This window comes from Prionailurus bengalensis, chromosome D4, assembly GCF_016509475.1.
Source record: "Prionailurus bengalensis isolate Pbe53 chromosome D4, Fcat_Pben_1.1_paternal_pri, whole genome shotgun sequence".
In the NCBI taxonomy this organism is placed as follows: domain Eukaryota; kingdom Metazoa; phylum Chordata; class Mammalia; order Carnivora; family Felidae; genus Prionailurus; species Prionailurus bengalensis.
Genome location: NC_057359.1, coordinates 245,390 through 270,412, shown reverse-complemented (window position 1 = coordinate 270,412; position 25,023 = coordinate 245,390). Strand labels below are relative to the sequence as shown.

The following is a 25,023-nucleotide window of genomic DNA, read 5'->3' as shown; positions in this document are numbered from 1 at the left end:
ACTAGATTGTATGGTAGTTCTGTTTTTAATTTTTGGAGGAATCTTCATACTGTTTTCCACAGTGGCTACACCAATTTACTTTCCCGCCAACAGTGCATAAGGGCTCCTTTCTTCCACATCTTCACTAACACTGTTATTTCTTGTCTTTTTTTTTTTTTTAATTTTTTTTTCAATGTTTTTTATTTATTTTTGGGACAGAGAGAGACAGAGCATGAACGGGGGAGGGGCAGAGAGAGAGGGAGACACAGAATCGGAAACAGGCTCCAGGCTCTGAGCCATCAGCCCAGAGCCTGACGCGGGGCTCGAACTCACGGACCGCAAGATCGTGACCTGGCTGAAGTCGGACGCTTAACCGACTGCGCCACCCAGGCACCCCGTTTCTTGTCTTTTTAACACAAGCCATTCTGACAGGGGTAAGGTGATATCTCATTGTGGTTTTGATTTGCATTTTCCTGATGATTGGTGATGTTGAGCATCTTTTCATGTATCTTTTGGCCATCTGTATGTCTTTGGAAAAATATCCATTCAGGTCCTTTGCCCATTTTTTAATTTAATTTTTAAATTTAGGTTTGTTTTTGTTTTTTTGGTGTTGAGTTGTATATGTTCTTTGCATTTTTTTGGATATTAACTCTTATCAGATATACCATTTGCAAATATCTTCTCCCATTCAGTAGGCTGCCTTTTCATTTTGTTGATGGTTTTTTTTGCTGTGTAAAAGCTTTTTATTAAAAAAATTTTTTTAAAGCATTCATTTTTTTGAGAGACAGAGTGTGAGTGGGGGAGGGGCAGAGAGAGAGAGAGAGAGAGAGAGAAAGACAGAGACAGAGACAGAGACAGAGGGACAGAATCCAAAGCAGGCTCCAGGCTCTGAGCTGTCAGCACAGAGCTCGACGTGGGGCTCGAACTCATGGACTGCGAGATCATGACCTGAGCCAAAGTTGGATGCTTAACTGACTGAGCAACCTAGGCGCCCCAAAAGCTTTTTATTTTGGTTTCATTTTGCCTTTGTTTCCCTTGTCTTAGGAGACATAGCTAAAAAAATGTTGCTAAGGCTGATGTCAAACAGATTACTGCCTATATTTTCTTCTAGGAATTTTATAGTTTCAGGTCTCACATTTAGATCTTTAATCCATTTGAATTTATTTTTGTATATGGTGTATCAAAGTGGTCCAATTTCATTCTTTGGATTGTAGCTGTCCAGTTTTCCCAGCACCATTTATTGAAGAGACTGTCTTTTCCTCATTGTATATTCTTACCTACTTTGTTGTAGATTAATTGACCATAAAAGTGTGGGTTTATTTTTAAGCTTCTGTTCTGTTTTATGTATCTATTTTTGTGCTAGTACCATACTGTTTTGATTAATATCTCTTTGTAGTGTATCTTGCAATATGTGGTTCTGATACTTCCAATTTTGTTCTTCTTTTTCAGTATTCCTGTGGCTATTTGGGTTTCTTTGGGGGTTCCGTAAAATTTTTGTATTATTTGTTCTATATCTGTGAGTAATACTTTTGGTATTTTGATGGGGTTTTGGTATTTGATTGCTTTGAATCTGTAGATTGCTTTGAGTAGCATGGACATTTTAACAATATTAATTCTTCCAATCCATGAGCATGGAATGTCTTTCCATTTATTGTGATCTTTAGTTTCTTTCATCAGTGTTATTTTAGTTTTCAGAGTACAGGTACCTCACCTCTTTGGTAAAGTTTTGTTCCTAGGTATTTTATTCTTTTTGGTGTAATTGTAAATAGAATTGTTTTCTTAATTTGTTTCTTCTACTTCATTATTAATAGAATGTATAGAAATGCAAGCAATTTCTGTATATTAATTTTGTACCCTGCAACTTTACTGGATTCATTTGTTATTTCTAATAATTTCTTGATAGAGTCTTCAGGGTTTTCTATATATAGTATTATGTCATCTGCAAATAAGGACAGTTTAACTTCTTCCTTACCAATTTGGATACTTTTAATTTTTCCTTTTCTGATTGCTGTGGCTAGGATTTCCAATACTATGTTGAGTACAAGTGGTGGGAGTGGACATCCTTATCTTATTCCTCATGTTAGAAGAAAAGCTCTCAGTTTTTTTACCACTGAGTATGTCAGCTCTGGGTTCATCATATATTGCCTTTATGTTGAGGTATGTTCCCTGTAACGCACTTTGCTGGGAGTTATCATGAACAGATGTTGAATTTTGTCAAATACTTTTTCTGCATTTGTCAACATGGTCATATTATTTTTATTCTTTATTTTGATAACGTGGTATATCATGTTGATTGATTTGTGTTTTATTGAAATATCTTTGCACCCCTGGATAAAATTCCACTTGACCTTGGTGAATGATCCTTTTAATCTATTGTAGAATGCAATCTGCTAATATTTTTTTATTTTGTATTTAAGTTCATCAGGGATGTTAGCCTGTAGTTTTCTTTTTTGTGATATCTTTGTCCAGTTTTGATATCAGGATAATATGGCCTTGTAGAATGTATTTGGAAGCTTTCCTTCCTTTTCTATTTCTTGGAATAGTTTGAGGAGAATAGGTATTAACTCTTCTTTAAGTGTTTGGTAGAATTCACCTGTGGAGTCATCTCATCCTAGACTTTTGTTTGTTGAGAGGTTTTTTTGTTTGTTTTTTACTAATTTAATTTTGTTACTAGTAATCTGTCCAGATTGTGTATTTTTTCTTGGTTCAGTTTTGGAAGATTGTATGTTTCCAGGACTTTATACATTTCTTCTAGGTTGTCCAATTTGTTGGCTTAGTAGTAGTCTCTTGTAAGTCCTTTGTATTCCTGTGGTGTTATTTTTCCTCTTTCATTTCTAATTTTATTTATTTGGGTCCTCTCTTTTTTTTTCTTGGTAGTTTAGCTAAAGGTTTATCATATTTATTTTCTTTTCGCAGCACTAACTTTTGGTTTCATTGAGCTTTTGTATTGTTATTAGTCTATTTATTTTTGCTCTGGTTTTTATTATTTCCTTCTACTAACTTGAGCTTTGTTTTTCTTTTTATGGTCACTGTAAGTGTAAATTTAGATTGTTTTTCAGAGATTTTCTTGTTTATTGGTGTAGGCCTGTATAACTATAAAAGTTCCCTGTTAAAACTGCTTTCACAAAAAGATTTTGGACTGTTGTGTTTTCATTTTCACTTGTCTTCATGTCTTTTTTCATCTCCTCTGATTGCTTAGTTGACCCATTGGTTGTTTAGTAGCATGTTATTTAGATTCCATGTGTTTGTGTTTTTTTCCAGTGGGTTTTTTTGTTGTTGTTGTTAATTTATTTCTAGTTTCATACCTTTATGGTTGGAAAACATGCTTGATATGATTTCAGTCTTCTTAAATTTATTTGGACTTGTTTTGTGGCCTAATGTGATCTGTTCTGGAGAATGTTCCATGTGCATTGGAATGTATACATATTTTACAGATCCTTCCCTGTTCCATTGGATCATATATAACTATCCACAGATAATATGCTTTATTGTTTTGGTATATATACACACACACACACACACACACACATACTTAGAGAGTATCAAACTGTATACAGTATATTGTTCAGTAGGCGATGTTTTCACTTAACCTTTGTCTTCTATTTCCATATTGTATTAATTATTGTGACTTTATATATTTTATGTATGCATATGTATTATGAATATAATACATATGTATATGTGGGATATCTTTATTCTTGGTAGAGTAAATCCACTCTGTTATTTTAGCAAAGTTTTCCATTATCTTTCCCTTATAATTCTTTCTTCCTCTTTATTATATTAACAGTTATCTCTTTAAATTTTGAAAAATTTATTACAGTGAAACGTCAGTGTAGTTTGAGTAATAGTAGTACTAGTGAATATTCTTTTACCATTTTTTAATATGGGATTTTGGTACAGATCTTTATCTCAAAAAGTTTTAAAGATTTTGTGCGTGTGTGTGTGTGTGTGTGTGTGTGTATAGTAAAGTTTTAGTCCATCTGCAGTTTAATCCTATATTTGGCATGAAGTAGTAATTTTTCATCATCATTTATTTGATTATTCTACTCTCTTCATCATCTGGAAGTTTATTCTCTAACACGGTAAGATCTCATAAAAAACTTTGTGTCTCCTGGGGCGCCTGGGTGGCGCAGTCGGTTAAGCGTCCGACTTCAGCCAGGTCACGATCTCGCGGTCCGTGAGTTCGAGCCCCGCGTCAGGCTCTGGGCTGATGGCTCAGAGCCTGGAGCCTGTTTCCGATTCTGTGTCTCCCTCTCTCTCTGCCCCTCCCCCGTTCATGCTCTGTCTCTCTCTGTCCCAAAAGTAAATAAACGTTGAAAAAAAATTAAAAAAAAAAAAAAAAAACTTTGTGTCTCCTTCTGGGCTGTCTTCCTTTTGATACCTTAAATCCTGTGTCACTACTAATTTAAATTACTCAAGGAAATGTAATAAAATAGCCAGTCAGCTCTGAGGTGGCAGTTAAGATATGTGTTCTTATATTGAAAATGGACTACTTATCTTCATTTTGTGTGCTTCTCCACCTATGTTCAGTGATTTTGCTGCAGGCATAGGATAAGCAGGAGGTTGGATTGAACCAGAGTTGGAGATCGATTCAAAAATTATAATGATAGGTTAGAGAATCAGAGCTGAGTAAGCAAAAATGAGAACCAAAGTGTTGGATTGTGAAAAAGTATTGCTGCTTACTGAGTGGTAGTTTATATGAGAGAGGAGTTTAAATAATATTCATTTCATATTTCTCTTAACTGCCAAACTCTTCTTCCATAGTTATAACAATATAGATACTACATATATATATTTTTTAATGTTTATTTTTAAGAGAGAGAGAGACAGAGTGCAAGTTGGTGAGGCAGAGAGAGACGGAGACACAGAATCTGAAGCAGGCTCCAGACTCTGAGCTGTCAGCACAGAGCCCGATGAAGGGCTCGAATTCACAAGTGGTGAGATCATGACCTGAGAAGAAGTCAGATTCTTAATTGACTGAGCAACCCAGGTGCCCCTAATAGATACTTCTTATTGAGGACTTATATTATGCCAAGGAGCTGTAGTCTTCTTAATCCTCACAGTTCCATGAGAATAGTTATTCTTTATCAAATGAGAGTTTGGGGACTCAGGTTAGTTAAGTAACGAACTAAGACATAAAAGTAATGGACTTGAAAGTATTTTAATAGTGTGCTGGTCATTTCCACATGGAACTCATCAGTGGTGTATCATTTTCTCTAAATCTACCCATTCTACTTTGTCACTGCTGGAACCTCACTGAATTCTTCCTTACTTCTGTCAGACACATTATAAAACAAGCATATAGTAGTTGGTAAGTTCCTGTAAATAGACTATATAGTATTCATGGACTTCTATTTATCCTCCATTTTTGTAGACTTACTTAGCATTTTACTTTTTTTTTTTTTTTTAATTCCTCTCCCTGGACTCTTGTCCTCAATATTTGAGAATGTTTTCATCCATTTACTTCCTTAGAACATGATTTTCCCTTATCTAGTTTCTGCCATAGAAATTTAATTTTTGATGGAAGAGGAATATATTATATGTATACTTTACTGTTATTTTTCAGATTTACAGTGCATGTGTGATACTAAGGAGTTATTTCCAAAAAAGAGCACTTTTGATAAAGAATCATTTCACTGGTATATAGTGGAAAGATTAAAAAACCACTTTGATGGATCCAATTTCAGAGGCCTATCTGAAATACAACAGAGAAGTGAGAAGGAATATTTCCGATAAGAGAAATATGAAAAAATGCCTACATTCAGCCAGCACCCAGCAGCACATATTTATAAGGCTTTTCATAAGAATTCTCAAGAGCTGTATAAGAGAATTTATACTAACAAGAGACCTTATGAATGTAAGGAATGTAGGAAAGCTTTTAGTTGTGGGTCACAACTTACTCGACATTAGAGAATTCATACTGGAGAGAAACCCTATGAATGAATGTATGGAATGTGGGAAGGCCTTTGGTCATGGCCCACAACTTAATTGACATCAGAAAATTCATACTGGTGAGAAACTCTATAAATGTAGGGAATGTGGGAAGGCCTTTATTCAGCTATCATCCCTTATTCGACATCTAAGAATTCATACCGGCGAGAAGCCATATGAATGTAAGGACTGTGAGAAGGTTTTTAGTTGTGGCTCAGAACTTACTCAACATCAGAGAACTCATGCTGGTGAGAAGCCCTATGAGTGTACGGACTGCGGGAAGTCCTTCAGTCATGGTTCACACCTTGTACAACATAGGAGAATTCATACTGGAGAAAAGCCTTAAAAATGTAAGGAATGTGGGGAGACTTTTAGACATATCTCACAACTTGCTCGACATCAGAAAATTCATACTGGTGAGAAACCCTATAAATGCAGAGAATGTGGGAAGGCTTTTATTCAGCTATCACATCTTGTTCGACATCTAAGAATTCATACTGGTGAGAAACCTTATGAATGTAAGGATTGTGAAAAGACTTTTAGTTGTGGCTCAGAACGTACTCAGCATCAGAGAACTCATACTGGTGAGAAACCTTATGAGTGTAAGGACTGTGGGAAGGCCTTCAGTCATGGTTCACACCTTGTTCAACATCAGAGAATTCATAGTGGTGAAAAACCTTATAAATGTAAGGAATGTGGTGAGGCCTTTTTTCAACAATCACATCTTACTCGACATCAGAGAATTCATGCTGGTGAGAAATGCTGTGTATGTGAAGAGTGTGGTAAGGCCTTCATCTGGAGCTCCAAACTTGCTCAACATCAGAGACTTCGTATTGGAGAAAAAAAAAAAAGATTATGAATGTAAGCAGTGTCAAAGGTCTCCCTTGGTGGCTCACAGGTTTTCAACAGATTATTTATATTTAGAGTAATCCTATGAATATAAGTAATTTAGAAAAGTTTTTATTCAGAGCTCCTACTTTACTCAACATCAGAAAATGCATACTGTGAGAAATACTACGAATGTAAGAAATGTGAAAAGGCCATTAGTCTTAGCTCAAAACTTAAATATTACAGAATTTACATTGGAGAAAAAAAACATCTTATGAATGTAAGCAATGTGGGAACACCTTTAACCAGAGCTCAAACTTTTGCATCAGAGATTGTATACCAGCCAGAACAGACAAGTGAAGAATGTGGGAAGGCTGGTAGTTGTTCACCTACTGGCAAGAATTTTTTTTAAGCTTATTTATTTTTGAGAGAGAGAAAGAGAGCAAGTGGGGGAAGGGCAGAGAGAGAGAGGGAGAAAGAGAGAATCCCAAGCAGGCTCTGTACTGTCAGCACAGAGCCCAACGTGGGGCTCAATCCCATGGACCATGAGATCATGACCTGAGCCAAAACCAAGAGTTGGATGCTTAACCAAATGAGCCACCCAGGTGCCCCAAGAAAGTTTTGTGTAAGCTATGTAGGAAAGTCTTTCTTCATAGTTCAGACCTATTAAATATCACATAATTTATAATGGTGAGAAACCTAGGAATGTTAGGAATACAGAAAACCTTTCATTAGGATTCACAACTAATTGAGTATCAGCAAGTTTATAAGTTGATATAGGGAAACTTACGTGCAATGCATCAGTTATGTTACAATAAATTTATTAGAAGAAAATCCTATAGATATTAATCTCATTTGCTTCGTATTTATATCTAGGCATCAGAAAATTTATTTTGGGTCAATAATTGAATGTAGAAAATCCATCACAGTTTAGACTGAGAGGACAAGTCTAAATTCAAGATACAAACTTGAGAGAATTCTTCATAGAATATTTTTTTAAAGAGAGAAGCAAACCATAAAATAAAAACTATAGAGAATAAACTGAGGGTTGATGGAGGGAGGTGGGTGAGGGATGGACTAGATAGGTAATGGGTACTAAGGAGAGCACTTGTGGGGAGCCTTGGGTGTTGTACATATGTAGTGATGAATCACTAAATTCTACTGAAATCAATATTATACTATATGTTAACTAGAATTTATATTTGAACTTGAAACAAAATTTTTAACCCCACATTACATATTGTAGTTCTACCACTCTTTTACTACTGGGACAATGAGTAGGTAAATTAATATCCCTGTTCCTCTTTACTTGTTTTTAAATTGGAGGGAATTAAATATTTCATCTCATATGTTGTCTGACAATCCTCAGTAAATGTTGACAGTATCACTATCACTGGTAGAATCATTATTAAAATGAATGGAGAATACTTTGTTTAATAACATACGAAAGCTTTGATCTCTTACTGCATGTAAAAAACTTATCTTCAGAATGTAATAAATATGAACAGCCCATTATTCAGATCCTTTTTGCTGTGTCTGCAAGTTCATACTAGGAAAATAATAATCTCATGATGTAGTGAATGTGTAATTAAGAGTACAGCTTTTAAACCAAATGTTTTATGAAGTAACCTCTATAACAAATCCTTAAAAGCAAAAGTTGTATAATTTTTATTTTCTGCAGTAGTTATAGATGTTGAAAATTTTGAAGCTCTTAGAAACTTAGTAACATCTGTATGCTTAATTATTTTAAAAATAAAACCAAAATAGACTCTTAAGGGGAATAACAATGAACCACTGATATATCAAGATATAGAATGTGGTCAAAGCTGTTTTCAGTAGTTCATGCATCATATTAAAAAGTCAAGGACAGTTATTTAGCATTTTCGTACTGTATCTTAAACACTTTGAATAGGGAATTAATATTTGTTGAGTAAGTAATTATATGTTTAACTCAAGAAAAGGGAAAAAATTAAAGACAACCCTGAAATGAATAGATAGAAGGGTCTAATAAAATTAAAATAGATTAATGAAAAAGAAAGCAATAGGGGTACCTGGATGGCTAAGTCAGTTGCGTGACCAACTCTTGATTTTGGCTCAGGTCATGATCTCAGGGTTGTGGGATTGAGCCCTGTGTCTGGCTCCATGCTCAGCACTTAAGATATTCTCTCTCTCTCTCTCTCTCCCTCTCTCCCTCCCTCCTCTGCTTATGCATGTTCTCTCTAAAATTAAAAAAAAAAAGTAGTTTAAAATAAGGAAAGGAAAAAAAAAGCAATAGGCAAAACCTATTTGAATTTGCTAGACTAGACTTTATCATGTCACATCAGAAAACACTGGTCATAACTCAGTCCAACACTATGAGTGAGAAAGGAGCAATCATGATAGATGTCATAAAGATATTTTTTACTGTAATAATAATTTATTACAATAAATTCAAAAATCTAGAGAGAAGGCATAATTTTCTAGATAAATATGTCACTGAAATTGATTTGAGAAGATAAAATATCTGAAGACACTAATTAATGGAAGAATAAATAGTAATGGAACTTTGTTTTTAGATGTTACTAGATAATTTTACAGGTGACACCTTGAGGAAACCTAGCCACTCACTCTACAAGACTCACATCCTGCTAAAAATGCTAGAGCAATGCTTCTCAAACAGATGACCTCTATCCTCAGGGAGGGTTGACAATGTCTAACAATTTTTGGTGCTGCTGGCGTCTAGTGTGTACAGGGCAGGTTGCTGCTAACCCTACAATGCACAGGACCGCACCCCACCCCAGCGCAAAGGATTGCCAGGTTGAGCATGTCAACATTACTGCTATCAAGAAAAGCTGTGTTCTAGGATGGCACCCTAAGAACAAATGCCAGATCAGTATCATTTGCATAGCTTTCATTTCAGCTTCTCACTCTTAGTTTGTAGAAGGTTTTGGAATATTTTGAGCATCATTTATTGAAAGTACTTTTTCAGTCTTTGGTATCATTTTGTGTATATTTTCCTGTGTGCACATGCATGTGTACATGTACATGCATCTATATTCCATTTAACCACATACCTTTTTCTTTGTGGTTTCTTATATTCCTGTCTGTCTTAGAAGTATTCCCCACACCAAGGTTGAACAAATGAATATCCTAATAGTTTGTTGTTTTCTGTGCAGATTTTAAAAGACTTTAAGGCTAGTATGTCAAACAACCATATAGCTACTACATAGCATTAACATTTTAACAGTTGTATTTCTTAATTTTTAATATTTTTTTGTTTTTATATTTATTTTTGAGAGAGGAGAGAGGAACAGAGAGAGAGGGAGACAGAGGATCTGAAGCGGGCTCTGTGCGGACAGCAGAGAGCCCAATGAGGGGTTTGAACTCACAAACCATGAGGTCATGACCTGAGCCGAAGTTGTACGCTTAACCGAATGAGCCACCCAGGCGCCCCTCTTATTTTTCTTTTTCTGTTCTTTACTGTCACTTTTCTAATTTCAGTCCTACAACTCCTGTTAGAAATAGCCATCACCATTAATTTTACATATTTTCTTCCTGCATATGTACATACATGCCTGTAACCACTGTGCTGCATGTTCTGTGGGGTTGTTGTTTATTGTCTTTTTAAAAATGTTTATTTATTTTGAGAGAGAGAGAGAGAGTGAGTGTGAGTGGGGAAGGGGCAGAAAGAGGGAGAGAGAATCCCAAGCAGGCTCTGCACTGTCAGCACAGAGCCTGCTTTGGGGCTCGATTCCGTGAACTGTGAGATCATGACCTGAGCCAAAATCAAGAGTGGACACCCAACCACCTGAGCCACCCAGGTGCCCCTATTCACCCTTATAGCATCATAGTTCCACCATGGCATATTTAGATTTTGTATTATTTTTATTTTCTTATTGAGATTCAGCGTAGTTGTGGACTCTATAGGGATTCATATCTTTCAATTCTGTAGAAAACTAAGTCACATATTCCTTTTCCTCTCTCATTTATTTTCTTTGGGAATTCCAGTTAAATATATATTGAGCCTTCTCAGTCTCTCCTCTGTGGTTTTTTCTTCATTTTTAAATCTGTCCCTACCCCTTTTATGTATTCTCTATAATTTTTAAGTCTGTTTTACAGTTTATTAATTCCTTATATAGCTAAGTCTATTTGTGGAATGTAATATTATGAGTTATTTTTATAGAAATTTTTATTTGGTTGTTTTCTAAATGTAAATGTACTTGGTCATTTTGATTCTGTCTTTCTGTTTCTCATGTTTTTAATGAACTCTTCCTTTTTAACATCATTTCACATTAAAAGAATTTTTTTTAATGCTTATTTATTTTTGAGAGAGAGAGAGAGAGAGAGAGAGAGAGAGAGAGAGATTGGGAAAGGGGCACAGAGAGAGGGAGACACAGAATCCAAAGCAAGCTCCAAGCTCAGAACTGTCAGCACAGAGCCCAATGTGGGGCTCAACCCCATGAACCGTGAGATCATGACCTGAACTGAAGTCGGACATCCAACCAACTGAGCCACCCAGGCAGCCCTCATTTTATGTTCTATCTGTTGATGCTTCTAATATTGGAAGTCTTCATGGTTCTGCTTCTCACGTATTTTTAGTTTTGGTTTTGTTTACTCTCACTTATGTAATATTCTTTCCTAGTGTGGTTTTGTTTTGTTTTACCCTATATACCTTAGAATTTGCCTACAGGTTTTAAAAAAAAAATCTAAGTCAATTGTATACTCCAGAAAGGATTTACTTTTTTGTTTCCTGCCGTGCCTTGAAGACATTAGCAGTAGACTCTTTTTTTTAAATATAAAATTCTTTTTTTTTAAACGTTTATTTATTTTGAGAGAGACAAAGACTGCACAAGTAAGGGAGGGGCAGAGAGACAGGGGGAGAGAGAGAATCCCAAGCAGGCTCCACGTTGCTAGCTCAGAGCCCGATGTGGGGTTTGAACTCACAAAGCCATGAGATCATGGCTTGAGCCAAAACCAAGAGTCAGATGCTTAACTGCCTGAGCCACTCAGGTGCTCCAGCAGTGGACTAATTTTTAAGTTAGAAAACATGCCTTATAGTTTTCCAGACCTTGCAAATACTGTTAGGTTCTTAAACCTATGTGAGGGCCTGCATGTGACCACAGATACCCAGGGGAGATTTTCTTCCCTATACTTAGAACCAATATGAAAGCAAACATTGTTTATTTCTGTCTTAATCCTGCTTCTCTCTTTCCCTAAGGATAAAACCATTTGAGTTTTTTAGTTTTATGTTTTTATTATCTACCAACTCACCATAAGTGTGCCCCAGGCCTTTTCTGTTGTCCCATACAGACAGATATGTGTCTTTTATGATAGAAACTCTAGACCCCCAGGATTGGTAGATGCCCTTTGGGGATTCCAACAGCTATTGTACACATTCATGTTATTCCCATCTTCAAAGGATTTCCCTCAATTCTTACCGTATCTTTTAATGGACTCTTTTATCTGTAGAAATTTTCTATGAGGACCTTTTCAGCTTACATGGTCCTTCATAATGTCAAATGAAAGCTACCCCATTCTTTATCCTATTTTTGTGGGTTTTCTTCCTGTAGCACTTGTCACATGTGTGTGTATGTATCCCCACATGGGGGTGGAGGTTGCCCTTAATAAGAATGTAAGTTCTAAGAGAGCAGTAACATGCCATTCTTCAAATTGCTATTCCACAACTCTAGTAAAGCTCCTGTCCTGTAGCACAGTAAGCTTTGTCTAGATAGAGATAGGAGATGATGCAGAAAAGCACAATAATTGGTGAGAGAAAGGGGGCTTCACTACCAAATACACAAATCTATTCATGTTTGCAGTGATGATCCAAAAGAGGCGATAAGTCACAATCTAAATGTTTCCTTGTCACACTTTAAGGGCTTAAAAAAATTTTTTTTAAGTTTATTTTTGAGAGAGAGACAGAGTGTGAGTGGGGAAGGAGCAGAGAGAGAGGGAGACACAGAATCTGAAGCAGGCTCCACGCTCTGAGCTGTCAGCACAGAGCTCTATGTGGGGCTCAAACCCATGAACCGCAAGATCATGACCCTAGCTGAAGTCGGACGCCCAGTGACCGAGCCACCCAGGTGCCCCTAAGGACTTTTTTTTAAAATTTATTTTTGAGAGAGAAAGAGTGTGAGCTGGGGGGGGGGGGTGGTCCAGAGAGAGAGGGAGACACAGAATCTGAAGCAGCCTCCAGAGCCCGATATGGGGCTTGAACTCCCTAACCATGAGGTCATGACCTGGGCCAAAATTGGATGCTCAACCAACTGAGCCACCCAGGTGCCCCTCCTTGTCACACTTTAATAAAGATCCTGGTTTCTCATTTTAAAAAAGCTGCTAAATTTTTTCTTAAGAAATAAGTCAGAAGGAGCAAATTAGATAAAATGGCTTGAGTTACATACCTCCCGAAGAGCCTATTTACTATCAAAATCTCCATCCCTTGTTCTAGCCCCACTAGTACATCTTTGCCATTTCTAAACTCAACATTTTTAATGTTTTAATGGAGTTTAATCAAATTCTATAATAATTCAGTTGCCCCATTTATGATGCATGTTACTTCTTGAGTTGGTTGTCTTGGTTCACAAAAAAAATGCCTTCCATTTCTCCTTCTAATTCTTTGCCTCATGATCTTCAAGCCTCTGTCCCAGGCCACAGATATTGAAAAGTGGTCTTTTTGTTTTAGTCATCCACTGCACACGCCAACTTTGATTTCCTTTAGTTCCACAGCACAAATGAAATAATTTTCTACCAGACTCTGTGCCTATTACAGAGTCAGACTCTGATGATCTTTTTCATTTCTCTGTATCTTCTCATGTGTGAAGTAGAAGGAGTTATAGATATCCTGCCATCTCACAGTCTTTTACATTTAGCAGGTGTCTCTGTAGCACCTACCATATGCACGTTTTCCTTTTGGAGATGAGAAGAGATTGGATATAGACATGAAAACAACGTCAATGATTATAAGACAGTGCTGTTTATTATGTGTGCCCCTTTCCAAAATATTTAAAAATTGAGTTTCTTTTCCCTCTTATTTTGAGTTGGAATATTGACGATTGTAGAATGGATTGTTTCCTCTAAAATTCATATGTCGAAGTCCTAACCCCCAGTGTGACAACATTTGGAAATAGGACCTTTAAAGAGGTGATTAATGTTAAATGAAGTAATAAGGGTTGGGACCTAATCCAGTATGACTAGTGTCCTTATAAGATGAAGAGAGAACATGAATATGCACACACAGAAAAAAGGACATGCAAAGACACAGCGAGAAAGTGGCCATTTGCAAGCAAGGAGGGAGGTGTCTAAGCCTATAGACACCTTGATCCTGAATTTTCAGCCTCCATAACTATGAGAAAATAAATTTCTGTTGTTGAAGCCACCTGGTCAGTGGTATTAGTTATGGTAGCTCTGGCAGACTGATACGGTGACTTTTCAGGATATCTGTGAAAGGTAAAGGAAACAATTGATACAGATAGTTGTCAGTTCTTTAAAAAATCTGGTAAAGCTAGGCTGTTTGTCCTCAAGTACACCTAAAGTAGGTTAACACAAAAGAAAACAACTGGAGAAAGATTTCCGAGTTTATTATACCACATCCTATTTCCTGGGGAAATTGGAAAATAAGGATGGGTGATACGAAGTGTAAAACTTGAAGCATAGGCACTTCTGGCTGAGAATATTTCTGTTTTCATTGGAGGGCATCTTTTTTTAGGCCATGGCTTATACATGTCTGTTCTCTGGTAATGAACACACCATTGCAGGGCATGCTCTTCTGAAAGATCTGTTGTTTGGAACAAGAGTGCACAGTGCTGCACGTCTACGAAAGCTTTTTCAAGGACTGGGATCATTTGTTGAACTGCACACAGTGACTTTCCTAGTACAGGAAGCAGAACTATTGAGTTTTGGCAGGACAAGTATTTTCAAGTTTCTCTCAATTATCTAGGTTACAACATATTCTCTTTGAAGCTTTGTGTTGACATAGTGCTCCTAGTACTCCATAAACCAGGGTTGTTGATAGTTTTTGAATTTGAATTATTTTTTTATCTTCCCTGTGTGCCAGGTCAGAAGTCAATAAAGTTGACTACTTTATTATAGCATTTTACTGTTCCAAAACAAAGTTAAAATGAACAGTCCTCACAATATAGTTATGCAGGGCCTAATTTAAGAATAATTACTCAAAATCAACTCAAAATGGATTAGGGAATTGAATGTAAAACCTGAAACTATAAAATTCATAGAAGAAAGCATGGGGTGTAACTTCTTGACATCAGTATTAGCAATGAGTTTTTAGATTTGTCCGCAAATCAAATTTTGGTAACAAACCAAAATAAACAAGTGGAACATTGAACTAAAAAGGTGCTCAGCAAAGGGAACCATCAACAAAATGAGGTCAACTTGTGGAGTAAGAAAATATTTGCAAACCACATATCTGCATATCCAATAAGGGGTTAATATCAAAATATACAAGGAACTCATACAATTCAATAGCGAACCCCCCCCCCCACTGATAACCCAATTAAAAAATGGGCTAATGACCTGAATAGACATATTCCCAAAGAAGACATACAAATGGCCAACAATACATAAAAAGATGCTCAACATCACTAATAATAAAGGAAATGCAAATCAAAACACAATGAGATATCATACCTGTAAGGTGATTACTATTAGAAAACTCAAGGGATAAATGCTGCCACGGATGTGGAGAAATAGCAACCCTGTGCACTGTTGGTGGGAATGTAAACTGGTGCAGCCACTATGGAAAATAGTACAGAGGTTTCTAAAAAAATTAAAAGTAGAACTACCGTATGATCCAGCAATTTCACTATTGGGTATATATTCCAATGGTTACAGAATCATTATCTTGAACTGATACTTGTATCCCCATGTTCATTGCAGCATTATTCACAATACCCAACGTATGGAAACCACCTGTGTTGATCAATGGATGAACAGAACAAGAAAATGGGAAAGCCATATATGCAATGGAATATTATTCAGTCTTATAAAAGAAGGAAATCCTGTCATTTGCAACAACATGAATAAACCTCAAGGGCATTATACTAAGTGAAATAAGCCAGGCAGAGAAAGAAATGCTGCATGGTATCACTTACATGTAGAATCTTTAGGAAAAAGAAAAAAGCCAAACTCCTAGAAAGTAGAAAAGAGATTGTCAGTGGCTGCAAGTAGAGGAAAAAGGCAGGGGAGGGTCAGAGAGGGAGACACAGAATCCAAAGTGGGCTCCAGGCTCTGAGCTATCAGCTCAGAGCCTGACGTGGGGCTTGAATCCCATGAACTGCAAGACGATGACCTGAGCCAAAGTCGGACACTCAACTGAGCCACCCAGTCACTCCCCAAAATTTTTTAAATTTATTTTTGAGAGGGGGATAGGGGCATAGACACACACACACACACACACACACACACACACACACACACAGAATCAGAAGCAGGATCCAGGCTCTGAGCTGTCAGTGTAGAGCCCAAGTAGGGCTCCAACTCCTGAATTACAAGATTGTGATCTGAGCTGAAGTTGGACATTTAACTGACTGAGCCGCCCAGGCGCCCCTAAGACTTTCATTATTTTTGATGCTGTTAATAGTTTTGTTTTTTTTTGTAATTTCCTTTTCAGATTATCTGCGTGTATAGAAATGGCAACCGATTTTTGTGTGCTGTCTTTGTATCCTGGTACAATGCTGAATTCATTAGATCTAACAACTTGTGTGTGTGTGTGTGTGTGCGTGTGTGTAGTCTTGAGGACTTTTTTATGTATAAGAATATCTGCTCTTCCTTTCTGATTTGGATGCCTTTTATATCTTTTTCTTGTCTAATTTCTCTGGCTGGAACTACATACTATGTACTCCACTACTATGTTGAGTAGATCTAAGGAGAGTTGGCACCCTTGCCTTATTCTGATCCTCGAAGAAAAGTGTTCAGGGGGCACCTGGGTGGCACAGTTGGTTAAGCATCTGACTCTTGGTTTTGGCTCAGGTCATGATATCATGGTTTTGTGAGATTGAGTCCCATGTCGGGCTCTGTGCTGGCAGTGCAGAGCCTGCTTGGGATTCTCTGTCCCTCTCTTTCTGCCCCTCCTCCACTTGCGCTGTCTCTATCTCTCTCAAATAATAAACTTAAAAAAATCTTTAAAAAAAAGAAGAAAAGCTTTCATACTTTTACCCTTATTATGTTTGCTGTGGTTTTTTTTTAAATTTTTTTTAACGTTTATTTATTTTTGAGGCAGAGAGAGACAGCATGAACGGGGGAGGGTCAGAGAGAGAGGGAGACACAGAATCTGAAACAGGCCCTGGGCTCTGAGCTGTCAGCACAGAGCCCGCCTCAGGGCTCGAACTCACAGACTGTGAGATCATGACTCGAGCTGAAGTCGGACACTCAACCTACTGAGCCACCCAGGCGCCCCTGCTGTGGTTTTTCATGTATGACTTCTATTATGTGGAGGTAGTTTCCTTCTATTCCTATTTTTCTGAGTGCTTTTATCATGAAGGGGTATTGAATTTGTCAAATGCTTTTTCTGCAACGAGATCATGTGGCTTTTTTATTTTAGTATTTTATTGTTGTGAAGACTTAAAAAATTTTCCAGTATAATTAACATACACCGTTACATTAGTTTCAGATGTACAAAATACTGATTCAGCAATTCTATACATTACTCAGTGCTCATCATGATAAGTATACTCTTAATCACCTTCGGCTATATCACTCTTCCCCCCATCACCTCCCCTCTAGTAACCATCACTTATCTATATTTAAGAGTCTGTTTTGGGGGTGCCTAGGTGGCTCAGTTGGTTGGGCGTCCGACTTTGGCTCAGGTCATGATCTCACCATTTGTGAGTTCGGCCCCGCATTGGGCTCTGTGCTGACAGCTCAGAGCCTGGAGCCTGCTTTGGATTCTATGTCTCCCTCTCTCTCTGTACCTCCCCTGCTCACATTCTGTCTCTCTCTCTCTCAAAAATAAATAAACATTAAAAAAAAAAGAGTCTGTTTTTCTGTTTGTCTATTTACTTTGTTTATTTTGTTTGTTTCTTAGGTTACACATATGAGTGAAACGTGGTATTTGTCTTTCTCTGACGGACTTATTTCACTTAGCATTTTACCCTCTAGATCCACCCATGTTGCAAATGGCAAGATTTCATTCTTTTTTTTATGCTTAATATTCCATTGTATATATATCACATCTTCTTTATCCATTCATCTATGGATAGACACCCGGGTTGCTTCCATAATTTGGCCATTGTAAATAATGCTGCAACAAACATAGGAGTGAATATATCTTTTTAAATCAGCACTTTCATTTTCTCTGGGTAATTCTAATTTTCAAGGAACCTCCATACTGTTTTCCACAGAAGCTGTGCCAGTTTGCGTTCCCACCAACAATGCACCAAGCGTTCCTTTTTCCCCACATCCTTGCCAACGCTTGTTGTATCTTGTGTTTTTAATTTTAGCCATTCTGACAGGTGAAATATCTCATTGTGGTTTTTATTTGCATTTCCCTGATTACTGATGCTGATCATCTTTTCAATGTCTGTTGGCCATTTGTATGTCTTTGGAGAAATGTCTGTCCATGTCTTTTGCACATTTTTTCCCCATTTTGTAATAGGCTTGTGTGTGTGTGTGTGTGTGTGTGTGTGTGTGTGTGTGTGTTTTGGTGTTGAGTTATATAATTTCTTTATATATTTTGGATACTAACCATTTAATAGGTCATTTCAGATATCTTCTCCCATTCTGTAGGTTGCCTTTTAGTTTCATTGATTTTTTACTTTGCTGTGTGGAAGCTTTCCTTTCTTTCTTTTTTTATTTTGAGAAGACAGAGTGCAAGCAGGGGAGGGGCAGAGAGAAGGAGAGAGAGAGAGAGAATCCCAGGCAGGCTTCATACTGTCTGTGGGGAGCCTGATGTGGGGCTTGAACTCATCAACTGAACCATGAGATCATGACGTGAGTCGAAATCAAGAGTCAAACGTTCAACTGACTGAGCCACCCAGGAGCCCCGGAAGCTTTTAATTTTGATGTAATACCAATGGTTTCTTTTTGCTTTTGTTTCCCATGCTTGAGGAGACCTATCTAGAAAAATGTTGCTTCAGTCGATGTCAGAGAAATAACTGCCTGTGCTCTCCTCTAGGATTTTTATGGTTTTTGGTTTCACATTTAGGTCCTTACTCCATCTTGATTTTAATAATGTGCATGGTGTAAGAAAATGGTCCAGTTTTATTCTTTTGCATGTAGCTGTACAGTTTTCCCAGCACCATTTATTGAAGAGACTATGCTTCTCATTGCATATTCTTGCCTCCTTTATTGAAGATTAATTGACCACATGATTGTGGGTTTATTTGTGGGCTTTCTATTGTGTTTCATTGATCTATGTACCTGTGTTTGTGCAAGTATCATACCGTTCTGATTGCCACAGCTTTGTAGCATATCTTGAAATCTGGGATTGTAGTACACCCAGTTTTGTTCTTTTTTAAAGATTGCTTTAGGGGCGCCTGGGTGGCGCAGTCGGTTAAGCGTCCGACTTCAGCCAGGTCACGATCTCGAGGTCTGTGAGTTCGAGCCCCGCGTCAGGCTCTGGGCTGATGGCTCAGAGCCTGGAGCCTGTTTCAGATTCTGTGTCTCCCTCTCTCTCTGCCCCTCCCCCGTTCATGCTCTGTCTCTCTCTGTCCCAAAAATAAATAAACGTTGGAAAAAAAAAAGATTGCTTTGGCTATTTGGGGTCTTTTGTGGTTCTATTCAAATTTTAGGATGTTGTAGTTTTGTGAAAAATGCTGTTGGTATTTTTTTTTTAACATTTATTTATTTTTGAGAGACAGAGAGACACAGAGCATACGCAGGGGAGGGGCAGAGAGAGGGGGAGACACAGAATCCGAAGCAGGCTCCAGGCTCTGAGCTGTCAGCACAGAGCCTGACGCGGGGCTCGAACTCACAAACTGTGAGATCATGACCTGAGCCGAAGTCGGTTGCTCAACCAACTGAGCCACCCAGACGCCCCAGCTGTTGGTATTTTGATAGGAATTGCATCAAATGTGTAGAATGCTTTGGGTGTTATAGACATTTTAACAATATTTGCATTTCCAGTCGATGAGCATGGAATTTCTTCCCATTTTTTGGTGTCATCTTCACTTTCTTTCATCAATGTTTTACGTTTTCAGAGTACAGGTCTTTAATCTCCTTTGTTAAGTTTATTCCTAGGTATTTTATTATTTTGGGTGCTATTGTAAGTGAGATTATTTTCTTAGTTTTTCTTTCTCCTTCATTTTTAATGTATAGAAATACAATAGATTTTTGTATATTGATTTTGTATCCTACGATTTTACTGAATTAATTTGTCTGTTCTAGTAGATTTTTGGTGAAGTCTTTCAGGTTTTTTATATATACTGTTACGTCACCAGCAAATAGTGACACTTTTACTTCTTCCTTGTCTACTTGGATGACTTTTATTTATTTTTTATTTTTATTTTTTATCTGATTGCTGTGGCTAGGACTTCCAGTACTATATTGAATAAAGGTGGTGATAGGCACCTGGGTGGCACAGTCGGTTAAACGTCTGACTTCAGCTCAGGCCATGATCTCTTGGTTTGTGGGCTTGAGCCCCATGTTGGGCTCTGTGCTGACAGCTCAGAGCCTGGAGCCTGTTTCAGATTCAGTGTCTCCCTCTCTCTCTGCCTGCCCCGCCCCACTCTCTCTCTCTCTTTCTTTCTCTCTCTCTCAAAAATAAGTAAACATTAAAATTTTTTTAAAGTGGTGAGAGTGGACATCTTTGTCTCATTCCTGACCTTAGGGGAAAAGCTCTTAGTGTTTTGCCATTGGGTATGCTGTTAGATTTGGGTTTTCCATTTATGGCCTATATCATATTGAGGTATGTTCCCTCTAAACCTACCTTAATGAGAGTTTTTATCCTTTCTCTTATTTACGTGATGTATCATGGTGATTGATTCACAATTATTGAACCACATTTGTATGCCGGGAATAAGTCCCACTTGATTATGGTGAATGATTTTTTAAAATGTAGCATTGGATTTGGTTTGCTAATGTTTTGTTGAGGTCTTTTGCATCTATGTTCATCAGCGATATTATCCTGTAGTTCTCTTTTTTTGTAGTGTCTTTATCTGGTTTTGGTAACAGGATAATGTTTTATTCATAGAATGAATTTAGAAGCTTTCCTTCCTCTATTGTTTCTTAGAATATTTTGATATATTTGGATTCTTTCTATTTAGTTTTTGGCATGCCTATTGCTGGTTTTTGATTTGTGGTTACCATCAGGTATGTATATTACATTGTATGCATGTCCAGTCTATATAAAGTTGATGGTTGTGTAAGTTTGAACCCATTCTAAAAGCCCTATATTTTTCCCCTACCCTCCCCACCTGCCCCATGTTTAATGTATATGGTACATTCTTTACATCCTTTTATTTTGTGAATACCTTGACTGATTTTTATAGATATACTTAATTTTACTGCTTTTGTGCTTCTTACTTTTCTTACTTCTTTTTATGGTGTTTCCTTTCCCTTCAAAGAGTCTCCTTTAATATTTCTTATAGGGCTGGTTTTGTGGTGATGAATTCCTTTAACTTTTGTTTGGGGAACTCTTTATCTCTTCTTCTATTCTGATTGATAGCCTTGCTGGATAGAGTATTCTTGGTTATAGGATTTTCTTTCAGTGCTTTGTATCATGCCCCTCCATTCTGGTCTGCAAAGTTTCTGCTGAAAATTCAGCTGATAGCCTTATGGGGTTTCCCTTTTTTGTAACTGTTTTTTCTTTTCTCTTGCTACTTTTAAAATTCTCTCTTTATCACTACTTTTTGCCATTAAAAAAATTTTTTTTAATGTTTATTTATTTTTGAGACAGAGAGAGACAGAGCATGAGTGGGGAGGGGCAAAGATAGAGGGAGACACAGAATCCGAAGTAGGCTCCAGGCTCTGAGCTGTCAGCACAGACACATGGGGCTCCAACTCACCAACCGCAAGATCATGACCTGAGCCGAAGTCAGACGCTCAACCATCTGCACCACCCAGGCGCCCCTACTTTTTGCCATTTTAATTACTATGTGTCTTGTTATTGACCTCCCTGTGTTGATTTTGTTGGGGGCTCTGCGACTCCAGGATCTGGATTTCTGTTTAGAGTTCTCCAGATTTGGGACGTTTTCAGCTTTTATTTCTTTAGACAGATTTTTGTACCGTTTTCTCTCTCTCTTCTGGGATCCCTACAATGTGAATATTATTACCTTTGAAGGTGTCAGTACGTTCCCTAAGTCTGTTTTCACTTTTTATTACATTTTTCTTTCTTTCCTGTTCAGCTTGATTGCTTTCCATTACTCTGTCCTCCAGGTCACTAATCTGTTCTTCTGCTTCCTCTAGTCTACTATTCATTCCCTCTAGTGTATTTTCAATTTCAGTTATTGAGTTCTTTATCTCTGATTTTTAAAAAATGTTTTCTGGGGCACCTGGGTGGCTCAGTCAGTTGAGCGTCTGACTTCAGCTCAGGTCGTGATCTCACGGTTGGTGGGTTCAAGTCCCATGTCGGGCTCTGTACTGACAGCTCAGAGCCTGGAGCTGTTTCAGATTCTGTGTCTCCCTCTCTCTCTCTGCCTTCCCCCCCACCATCACCCCCTCAAAAATAAATAAACATTAAGAAATTTTAAATTGTTTTCTGTCTCTTTGTTGAGGATCTCATTGAGATCTTCCATTCTTTTCTCAGGTCCAGTAAGTAACTTCATGACCATTACTTTAAATTCTCTATCAGGCATATTACTTATCACCATTTTGTTTAGCTCCCCTGCTGTCAATTTGGGACATATTCCTCAATCTCCTCATTTTATGTAACTCTCTCTGTCAGGAAAGTTAGCTATGACTCCTGATCTTGAAAGTCATGGCTTTATGAAGAAGAGGTCTTGTAGTGTCCTGCAGTACAAAGTCCATTTTTCATCACAACCTGACGTTTCAGGGATGTCTCCTGTGTGTATTGTGTTAATCTTACTGTTGTGGCTGAGCTATGTTTGCCTTCTGTCCAGTCATCTGAAAGGCTCTCTTTGCCTGTTGAGGGCAGGGCTTGGTCCTTGTGTTGTTAGTGGGCCAGTCTGTGGCTGACTTGGGCTTGAGTTGAGTCAGACCAGGTGTTTTCCAGAATTGCAGTAGCACAGAACTGCAGGGTGATCTCTCAGTGTTGTCCTCTGAGAAGTTTTCATTGGTGGGCAGGGCCTGCAGCCAGACCTGATGTCTGTCCCCAGCTCACTGCTGGGTTTTCAGTCGGACTGGTGTGTGTGGTTGTTATCTCTTCTCTTCACAGCAAGCAGCACTGTGGAGTGGTTCTGGCTTCTGTCAGTTCTGCTTGCACAATGCCAGACTCGTGACATCGCTTTGGATGGACTCCTGTCAACGTATATTAGAGGTGGCAGGTCTGCAGGAGAATGTGGGGGCAGGGTGTACAGTGCCAACAAGGTCCATGCAGGCTTGCTTCGGTAGAGGATCTGCAGTTACCTGCAAAAACTCCTCTTGAGGCCAGGATGGAGGTGGAGCACAGGGGCCAGAAGAGCACAGGGCAGGGCTTGTTGTTAGCAAGCTATGGGGATAGTCTTCACACTGTGCTGGTTCCTGTAGCTGTGCCCACAGGTGTCTGTCTCTGCTGGAGGGCAAGGGAGGGAAATGGTTCCCACCAGGTCTTTTATCTTAGAGAAGTCTCCTAAAGATCACTGCCCCTTCAGCCCATGCTCTTCTATTAATAAACGTCTCCCTCCCACTAGCCTAGGCATTTTTCATACTGATGCCCGTATATTCTATCTCAGAGGGGCTGTTTGTTGTGCTGTCTCTTTAAGGGTGGCAACTCAGTTTCCTTTCATTCTGTGGCTCTCCTACACCTAAGCCCACTGATTTTTAAAGTTCCAGATATTAAGCCCCATAGATAGTAAGAAGTCACAGTTAGGCATCTCTGGTTTTCAAAGCCAAAGGTTATGGGGATGCATCTTCCCAGTGCAGGTCTCCCATGTCTGTGGTTTCTGGTATGGGGTCTGCTCCTCTCCATCCTCTGTGCCTGCAGTGTCCCTCGTGTGGATAGTCCCACAGGCCACTTTGTCTCTTGACCACATCTCTGCCTTTCCTACTTTCTTCAATGTGGCTTCTTCTCTACATTTAGCTGTGGAGCCTGTTTTGCCAGTCTTTGGGTCATTTTTTGGATTATTTACACTGATGTATGTGTTATCCAGGTGTATCCATGGGACAGAGTGAGCCTAGAATCCTCCTACTTCACCGTCTTGCCTGGAAGTCGAAGACTTGTGTTATTACTAAAATTTTGATCCAAAAGCATGATCTCTATATTGATCTTTACTGTCTGGAACTGATTATAGAGACAAATTTGTACACCTTTCCTCTTTTGATAGATGTGCTGATGTATGGTTTCAGAATGGCATAATTTTTTTCTTTTTCTTTAAATTCCAGTTAGCTAACATAAAGTGTCGTATTAGATTCTGGTGTACAGTATAGTGATTCAGCACTTCAATACAACCCCCGGTGCTCATCACAAGTACACTCCTTAATCCCCATCACCTGTTTAACCCATCCCCTGCCCTCCTCCCCACTGGTAACCAAGCTTGTTCTCTATAGTTAAGAGTCTGTTTCTTATTTTACCTGTCTTTTTTTCCCCTCTGCTGATTTGTTTTGTTTCTTAAATTCTACATATGAATGAAATCATATGGTATTTTTCTTTCTCTGACTGGCTTATTTCACTTAGCTTAATACTCTCTAGCTCCATCCATGTCATTGTAAATGGCAAGATTTCATTCTTTGGTATGGCTAATATTCCATTCTGTATATATACAATGGATCTTCTTTATCTGTTCATCAATTGATGGACACTTGGGCTGTTTCCATAATTTGGCTATTGTGGATAATGCTGCTATAAACATTGGGATGCATGTATCCCTTAGAATCAGTATTTTTCTGTCCTTTGGGTAAATACCTAGTAGTGCAATTTCTGGATTATAGGGTAGTTCTGTTTTACTTTTTGAGAAAACTGCATACTGTTTTCCACAGTAGCTGCTCCAGTTTGTATTCCCACCAACAGTGTAAGAGGGTTCCCCTTTCTCCACATTCTTGCCAACACCTGTTGTTTCTTGTGTTGTTAATTTTAGCCATTCTGGCTGGGGTGAGGTGCTTTCTAATTGTTGATTTGATTTGTATGTCCCTGATGATGAGTGATGGTTTCTGTTAGCCATGTGCAATTCTTTGGAAAAATGTCTATTCATGTCTTCTGCCTATTTTTAAATTGGATTATTCTTTTTTGGGGTGTTGAATTTTATAAGATCTTTATATATT

General features: G+C 38.1%; 1 protein-coding gene across 1 annotated transcript in view; it reads left to right on the top strand.

Annotated features, from left to right (window-relative positions):
• Positions 1–25,023, top strand: part of LOC122475105 (zinc finger protein 383-like) — a 52,649-nt gene that overhangs the window by 7,335 nt on the left and 20,291 nt on the right. Inside the window, exon 4 of the mRNA XM_043566786.1 lies at positions 15,610–15,765. Coding sequence (XP_043422721.1) covers positions 15,610–15,765 — 156 coding nt within the window. The remainder of the gene's footprint in view (positions 1–15,609; positions 15,766–25,023) is intronic.